General features: G+C 40.0%; 1 protein-coding gene across 1 annotated transcript; it reads right to left on the minus strand.

The window, feature by feature from the left end:
- Positions 1-6,031: 6,031 nt before the first annotated feature.
- LOC138907215 (uncharacterized) lies at positions 6,032-7,022 on the minus strand. The gene is made up of 3 exons (XM_070197612.1): positions 6,862-7,022; positions 6,500-6,774; positions 6,032-6,324 (listed from the first exon to the last, which is right to left on the minus strand). Exons 1-3 carry the CDS (start codon positions 7,020-7,022, stop codon positions 6,032-6,034), a joined length of 729 nt encoding a protein of 242 aa, XP_070053713.1.
- Positions 7,023-9,077: the final 2,055 nt, after the last annotated feature.

Below are 9,077 nucleotides of genomic sequence, written 5' to 3' on the forward strand. Positions count from 1 at the left end.
AAATCACCTAAATCAGTGTGAATTAAAGATAACAATTCAATTTTTCTATTTACAGAAAAGCAAGTCTTTCTAGTACTTTTAGCTTCAGCATATGTTTCACACTTGTCAGTATTATTTGAGTCTAAACCAGATATTAATCCTAGTGACTGTATTTTCTTTATATATACTATATTAAGATGTCCTAGTCTAGCATGCCATAAAGAAATTGACTCAACCATATAAGCAGAAGAAGATGCATTTTTATATCTAGTATCAAAAATATTAAGCACAAATAAACCATGGTTACAATATCCATTGCCCACAAAAATATCATTTTTGGTCAATACGACCTCATCATTCTCGAAAGAAACTTTCATTCTAACTTTTCCTAATAATCCCACAGAAACCAAATTGGTTTGTATATTAGGAACATGCAATACATCACTCAATGCTAGAGTTTTACCAGATGTGAGTTTGAGAAGAATTTTTCCTTTCTCAAGAACGCGAGTTGTCCTTGAGTCACCAAGATAAATAGTTTCTTCTCCTTCCTCAATTTGGGTGTAAGACAAAAATTTATTTTTGTTTGCACAAATGTGCCTAGTAGCACCGGAGTCTATCACCCAATTTCTCACATTGGCCACATTATTTATTTGAAAAATAACCGCAATAATTATATTATCCGCTTTAGTCAAATTTAATTTTAACTTAGCGAGATTATCATTTATCCCAACTCTTCTCTTGCATTGAGGTGCATTTTTCTTGAAGGTATAATATTAGCATTGGATATGTAACCATGTCTATTCACATATCTGTATTTTGATATTAGTGTCTGCCAAAGTTGTGGATGCAATAACGTATTTGCAATACCATGAATATCTTGTAGGACAGCTGGAACAGTAGCAGCAGAGACAACACCAGAATTGGTAGCACCATAAAAAATTTTCGTAGTAGCATTACTTGCCATAGTTTCTTAGATTGTAGGAAGTGAGAGCAAAATTTTAATAATAACACTGCTACAATAATATTATTTGTAAGCGAAAATACACGGATTGGCTTGAGTCGTGCTAGGCACTGTCCTAAGAAATAATTTTAGTAATGTGAAATATTTTTTCAGGATTAAACAAACCTATTTCTATTTATTTAGAGGATACAAGAATAAGCAAAATATTAATAATAAATCCAGCAAGTTGGAAAACTATAAAAGAAATAACTTGTGAATGAGAATTTGGCCGAAATGGGACTATAGAAGAAAGCTTAATAATTGCTATGATGATGGCTATGTAGCTAGGTAATGATTGAACTACAAAGGAGAAGATAAATTTTTTTTTTTTTTGATCATATATATGGGTAGATTGTGGCTATATATAGGCAAGAATAATAGTGATAATCTTGACAAGTGGTTCAACACATGTCCATGAACAATCATGCAAGAGGACACTTGACAAAATAAGCCATTTGTCCTTAGTTTCTAGAAGGCTTGCCATATGTAAAAGCTCTTTACATACATATTGACACTTGGTTTAAGGCATATCATTTGGACTCATTTATTTTGAAAACACTACCACTAATGTAAGTTAGATAAGGTTCCTTTTGAAATTCATACAAGTACAATAGTATAATGTTTAAGTGTATGGGGTGCTCGGTTTTGGCGGCACTATTAGAGCTTAAAATACTACCTCCAACTCTCTTTAATGTGCTTTAATTAGGGTTGAACCTTTTAATTAATAAATGGAATGAACTTTTTTTTAAAACCTTTTTTTAATTCATTGGAGTAGATTTGAAATTGTGAATAGGTAAAGGAGGAGAGGAGAGGGTCTTTGGTTTGAATCAGTAAATCTTCGTGTGACTTTATAAAAAAAATTCTTAATTAAGAAGAATGTTAAAAAGAATAAATACGCGTAGTGATTATTATTTTTCATCCTTTTTTTAGGAAAAAACAGTTATAGCAATCCATTACTATCAAAATATTGAGAAGCAATAAAATCAAGATAACTAAGAGTATATATATAGTTTCGAATAGGTAAGATCATCAGGCTACTAAAAGTTAGATTATGACAGAGGGAGTTGTGATTGAAAAGTTGATTTATTAGTAACATAATGAAATGAATTTACGAACCATCGCGAAATGAAGATATGAGTGTTTCATTTAATTAACAATTTTTCTGAACCCTAAGGGAGAGAACACGTGCCGAGTGGATGAGATTTTACGTGGAAGGGGAATTAGTACTGTCAAACTTCTTTATAACAACCTTATTTATTTTTGATCGTTATATCGAATTGCTGTTAAAGAAAATATATATTATAACAGAACATAAAATTTTGTTCCGAAAAAAATTACTTTTATAGTGAAGTACTGTTATATAAGGATGTTATACCGTATATTCTAATCAATCAAATGGTGCATGTGATCTGTTTGGAAAGACGCCAGAACTCACAAGCTTTTGCGCTCATCATCATCTTTTTTTTTTCTTCTTCTTTTTTTATATTTTATTTTAATGTTTAAGTTCTTTAACCACTAACCAGAACACACAATTATTTAAAGAGCAAGAATAAAAATGAATTATTTTTCGCCAGCTAAATCAGGTTGGCCATGACTCCATTGGATGATGCATATACTTCTCTCTCTCTTTTCAAAAAAGAAAAAAAGAATAATCTATAGAAAGAAAATAAAAGAATGAGCTATCAGCTGATATCATAAATATAATCATTCGTTTGCTTGATTATTAGGTCATCAATTATAGGGACTCATAGGCAAATAATTCTGGAATGTCTTATTGTTGTGTGTTACATATTCCTGATGTATCATTGTTATGACTTATTAGGTTGTGTGGGTACTAGGTACATATTATCAATCATAAACTAATTAATTATATTACTTATTTCTGAAATGGTTTACCTATTATACTTGTCAAGATGCAGTTAGAATATCATGCATTATAGGAGCTTTTGCTAATAATTCCTGATATATTTTTGTTCTGTGGCTATATGCGTAGAGAATTCAACCATAAACCAGATTATTAATCAACCTATTATTTAGAGCATATTGGATATCCAAAAGTAATAAAATCGTTGCTCAAGTATATAATTTGATAGTATAAAAGAACACGTCATTAGGTACATGAAAAAAGGAGGCCGCATAGAATGATTGGCCATTAGCTAATCTAGCGTTTGTGACATAGGATCGAAATTTTGTAAAACAACTTTTGTGGCTCATATAGCCTTCTCTTCTATGTAGGGCAGAATTAGAGTTTAGCTTACCCATTCTGTGAAATTAAATGATTTTGGTTTAAATTTTATATTCTCATGAGAGTTTTGTTAAATATGTATAAATTATTAAGTTGTAATACAGTATTTTTATAAGCTTAGAGCTTGAAAGCGCAAACTTTAAATCCTAACTCTGCCTCTATTTATATGATACAATCATACCCTCTCGAAATGGATTTCTTGCTTTATCATTTTGTTGTTCTACGCATATGCTAAACAGATGAGTGTGCAATATAACATGTAGATTTGGAAGGACGTGTGTAATAGAAGTGGATGGCCAAACTCCAAAATTTGGAGGCATTGTCAAAGACATAAAGCTGTACGGTGCTCCTAGGAGGCTTCAATAATTTGACCACAAGAGATGTTCATACTTAATTTTACGCCATTAGTGTAATTAATGGGTTATATAACAGGTTACTATTTTACTTTTTATGTTATCATATGAGATTTAATAAGTAGGATTTTACAGGAACTGAGGAGGATTTTACCAATTCAATTAGAAATCAAAGGGCATTGTAACATTGGTTTTTTAGAGGAGGGGCACATCTTAATACGGCTATCCTTAGCGGAGGATTATGCATCGCTCACATCAAGTGCTTTTGAATTAGATTTAGGGGAAGGATCTATCCTTTAAGATTTTTAATTGGGATCCATGGTTTAACCCAGAGGAAGAAACCACGATTGCAGTGGCATTGATCTCTTTCCCTGTATTACCCACAAACCTATTTGATTTGACAACAACAACGGCCCAGTAAAATTTTACCAGTGGGTCTAGGGAGGGTAGTGTGTACGCAGACCTTACCCCTACCCCGAGGAGTAGAGAGGCTGTTTCCGAAAGACCCTCGGCTCAAGAAGACGAAAAGAAAAGAAAAGAAAAGAAAAGAAAAGAAAAGAGACAATATCAGTACCACCAACAGATACCATAAGAAAAAAATTAACATCGTGAAAGCCAAAAGAATAGGTGCAGAGCAAAAGCGGTAACCATTAAATAGAGTCGGCTCTATGAAAAATGAAAGAGTAGTAAGACACAATATTGCCACTAGTTGTCTCAGACAAAAATCCTACCAAACTAGCCTCACAAGTGTACGAACTAAGGAAAGACTCAACTACCTCCTAACCTACAACCCTAATACTCGACCTCCACAACTCTCTATCAAGGGCCATGTCCTCGGAAATCTGAAGCCTCGCCATGCCCTGCCTGATTACCTCTCCCCAATACTTTTTAGGTCGCACTCTACCTCTTCTCGAGCCATCCAAGGCCAGCCGCTCACACCTCCTTACCGGGGCGTCTGGACTTCTCCTCTGAACGTGCCCGAACCATCTAAGCCTTACTTCCCGCATCTTGTTATCAATGGGAGCCACACCCACCTTCTCCCGAATATCATCATTCCTAATCTTATCCATCCTAGTGTGCCCGCATATCCACCTCAACATTCTCATCTCCGCTACTTTCATCTTCTTGATATGTGAGTTCTTAACAGGTCAACACTCAGCCCCATACATCATGGACGGTCTAAGCATCGCTCTATAAAATTTACCTTTGAGTATCAGTGGCACTCTCTTGTCACACAGGACTCCAGATGCTAACCTCCACTTCATCCACCCCACTCCAATACGGTGTATGACATCCTCGTCGATCTCCCCTTCCCCTTGGATAACCGACCCAAGGTACTTGAAACTGCCTCTACTTGGGATGACCTGTGATTCAAGCCTCACATCCATGTCCACTTCCTTTGACTTAGCACTGAACTTGCACTTTAGGTATTCCGTCTTTGTCCTGCTCAGCTTGAAACCCTCAGACTCAAGAGCCTGTCTCAAGACCTCCAAACCTCCAGCCTCTCGTTAACACCGGCTCACGACTCATCAATCAGAACTATGTCATCAGCGAATAACATACACCATGGCACCTCCCCTTGAATATGATGTGTTAACGCGTCCATCACCAAGGCAAATAAGAACGGGCTAACCGCAGAACCTTGGTGCAATCCCGTAACAACCGGGAAATCCTCAGAGTCGCCTCCTACTATCCTAACCCGAGTCTTAGCCTCATCATACATGTCCTTAATCGCCCTAATGTAGGCAACCAACACACATTTAGCCTCCATGCATCTCCAAAGAACTTCTCTAGGAACCTTGTCATACGCTTTCTCCAGATCAATAAATACCATGTGCAGATCTTTCTTCCTCTCCCTATACTATTCCACCAGTCTCCTAATAAAGTGTATAGCTTCCGTAGTAGAACGATCCTGCATGAACCCAAACTGGTTGTCGGATATAGACACTGACCTCCTTACCCTTGCTTCAACCACCATCTCCCAAACTTTCATGGTATGGCTCCGTAATTTGATACCCCTAGAATTGTTACAACTCTGGATATCACCTTTGTTATTATACAACAGAACCACCGTACTCCACCTCCACTCATCTAGCATCCTCTTCGTCCTAAAAATAATATTAAACAGCCCCGTCAGCCACTCCAAGCCTGCTCTACCCACACACTTCCAAAATTCAACCGAAATTTTGTCCAGCCCGCTCGCTTTGCCCCTGCTCATCTTACGCATAGCTCCCACGACCTCCTCAACCTCGATGTGCCTGCAATACCCAAAGTCACGGTGAATCTCGGGATGCTCCAGTTCACCTAGCACAATATCTCGACCCCCTTCTTCATTTAGAAGTTTATGAAAGTAAGTCTTCCATCTCCTCTTAATCTGGGCATCTTCCATCAATACTCTACCATCTTCGTCCTTGATGTATCTCACTTGGTCCAAATCCTGATCCTTCCTCTCTCTCATCTTGGCCAATCGGAATAATTTCTTTTCCTCGCCTTTCTCTCCAGTTCCTCGTACATACGACCATAAGCTGCAGTCTTAGACTCCGTGAGCGCCAGCTTAGCTTCCTTCCTAGCTACCTTATACCTCTCCATGCAGGCTCGCCTCTCCTCCTGACTTATGCTCCCTACTAACTTCAGGTACGCCGCCTTCTTCGCTTCTACTTTAACTTGGACCACTTCATTCCACCACCATTCCCCTTTGTTCCCTCCAGAGACTCTCGCCGAGACCCCTAACACCTCTCTCGCAACCTCTATTATACAGTTTACTGCTGTCGACCATATAGTGCTCGCGTCCCCACTACTCCTCTAGGATCCCATAGCCGACAATCGCCCCTCCAACCTCCCGGACTTTATCCTTAGTCAAGACTCCCCACCTGATTCTCGGTCGTCCTCGGACAGACCTTTTCCTCCTCTTTAACATAATACCAACGTCCATTACCAAGAGCCTATGCTGCATCGCGAGTATTTCACCCGGAATAACCTTGCAATCCTTACACAACCCTCTGTCATACTTCCTGAGGAGGAGATAGTCAATCTGAGTCTTCGCCAACACGTTTTGAAAAGTTACCAAATGCTCCTCGCTCTTCAGAAAGCTAGAGTTCGCAATTACCAACTCAAATGCCTTAGCAAAGTCTAACAGCGAAGTACCTTCTCTGTTCCTCTCACCAAAACTGAAGCCTCTATGAACCTTACCATAGACCCTAGCGGTCAACCCGATATGACCATTGAAATCCCTTCTTATGAATAGCCTCTCATCAGGTGGAACCTAGCGCACAATCTCATCTAACCCCTCCCAGAAGCGCCGCTTAACCTCCTCATCCAGGCCCGCGTGCGGCGCGTAAGCGCTAACGACGTTAAGGGAGCACTCTCCAACCACCAACTTAATAGCCATCAATCTATCATTCACCCGTTTAACCTCAACCACAGACTCTCTAAGATCCCCATCCATCAAGATACCCACTTCATTCTTACCCTTCCGGACTCCGGAGTACCAAAGCTTATAACCGTTTGCATCCCTTACCCTCGACCCTACCCACCTAGTCTCTTGGACAAACGTTACATTGACCCTTCTCCTCCGAAGAATCTTTGCCAACTCTATAAAGTTACCCGTTAATGTACCTACATTCCATGACCCATTTCTCAACCTACATGCACCCCTATTCCCCTTACCTCCTTTGCTTCCCGACCCACTCCCTAACCGCTTCCCCACCCCTCGCCCCACCCCCCGCTCTCCCCGAGGACATGACCTCACTCGACCATCCCTAACCATAACCACAACACCTACAATAGACTAAGGGAAATCACTAACACACGCTAGGCAACAAACCAAACTAGAAGAAGATAAGATGCAACTACATGCACTCTAATACAGTGATTAAACTAATACAAACTAAGATAGCAGCAATTTAACTAACACAACGAAGGAAAACAGGAAAATGGGAGGTACCAACTCCCGCGAGTAGAACCTGAGAATTGTCTCGGTATTCACGACGGTGTTGCGGCCACCTGGGAGAGTTCATGTACGACTCCCACCGCCTCTTGCTGACACTTGTCCGGGCTGCTCTTCACTGTTTTCACATGCACGTCCTGCTCGCTGCCAATAGCCACTGACCCTAACCTGAAAAACATGCAAAACACCATGGAGCCAAACAAAGGGGGAAGGGGCTTTCACCGCTACCAATGGTGAAGCCCCAGTCGTAACAAAGAAGCACAAAAAGGAAACGAAGAGAAAGGGGAAAAAGGCAGAGGAAATAGTGTGCGTGAGTGGGGGGAAGGACTTGCAGTCAGCTAAGAATTAAAAAATAGGAAGGAAATAAATAGGGGAGAGGGGACAGATGTTGCTGCCCGGCGGTGGTGGTAGTGGCCGGCATTGGGGGAGGAGGGGTATGGGAGAGAGATAGCGCAGAGAGAGGGAGAAAAGGGGGGGGGGGGGATGGGGTGGCAGAGATGGGGTGGGTAGAGGCGAGAGAGATGAGGGAGAGGGGGCATACCAGCTGGTGGGGGTGGTCGCCGACTGTTTCTTACCGTTGGTCTAGGGCTGGGCAGCGTCTCGTTGTGATCGTTGCGTAGGAAGCGCAGAGAGAAGGTGAGACCAAGTGATATAAGCCCTTTGCTTTTGTCATACACAATTGAAGTCCAGTCCACAAACCTGTTTGATAAAGAATCAATATTTCCTATAGCCCAAGCAGTTGCCACTCCCTTGGTGATTGATAAAGCTACGACCAACCAGACTAGACCAAGTTATGCGTGTGTGAAGGTGGAAGTGGGTTTACTAAAAGAATTGCCAAAGAGAATCCACATCAGTTGCATAGATGAGGAGACTAGGGAAGTAAAGGAAAAATGGCAGAAAATACAATATGACTACTTGCCCAAATATTATAACCATTGTAAGTTACATGGGCATGATCTACAAGGTTGCTGGGTTATTCATCCTGAATATAGACCCAAGAAAGAAGAACCGAAGCAGGAGCAAGATGGCGCACCTGAAAAATCAAGGCAGAAACAAATCAGTGAGGTGACTAAACCTCAACCTGATGCTAAATTAATTTCAACAACTAATGGGACTATTAAGTCTCGACATACTAAGCCATATGATACAACAAAGAAGGGAGCAAACAAATATCTGAGGAACAATGGGAATAATATAAAACTGGAATGGAATATTGTGACAAATAAAAAGAATAAGCATAGCAATATGGAGGAGGGGCAAAAGGGTGAGGATGCAAACGATAATAATGAAGAAAATAAATAGCAAACAAGGACAATTGGGCAAGAGAAGAACAATGTAAATTCCTTTCAAGCACTTACATATGTGGGAAGGAGACTTCTGTGGAAATAATTGAAGATCAGGGGAAGAAGAAGGCTGAAACTTCCAAACCATGGGTGGAAGCCTCTTTGGTAAATCACATTATAAGGGTGAACAGATCCAAACTGTGGTGGAGTATAGATCAACTGGAAAATTTGGTAGCAACAAAAATAATGAAGGATATAAATTATCAATTGA

This window comes from Nicotiana tomentosiformis, chromosome 1 (genome assembly GCF_000390325.3).
Source record: "Nicotiana tomentosiformis chromosome 1, ASM39032v3, whole genome shotgun sequence".
Lineage (NCBI taxonomy): Eukaryota > Viridiplantae > Streptophyta > Magnoliopsida > Solanales > Solanaceae > Nicotiana > Nicotiana tomentosiformis.

What these genes read in the sequence shown, in the direction of transcription:
- LOC138907215 (XM_070197612.1), bottom strand. Translation starts at nt 7,022, where the DNA reads ATGGATGGGGATCTTAGAGAGTCTGTGGTTGAGGTTAAACGGGTGAAT. An exon ending in AAGCGGCGCTTCTGGGAGGG is followed by an intron (nt 6,775 to 6,861) that starts GTTAGATGAGAT and finishes GTTGACCGCTAG; the next exon opens with GGTCTATGGTAAGGTTCATA. An exon ending in GCTCTTGGTAATGGACGTTG is followed by an intron (nt 6,325 to 6,499) that starts GTATTATGTTAA and finishes ACTGTATAATAG; the next exon opens with AGGTTGCGAGAGAGGTGTTA.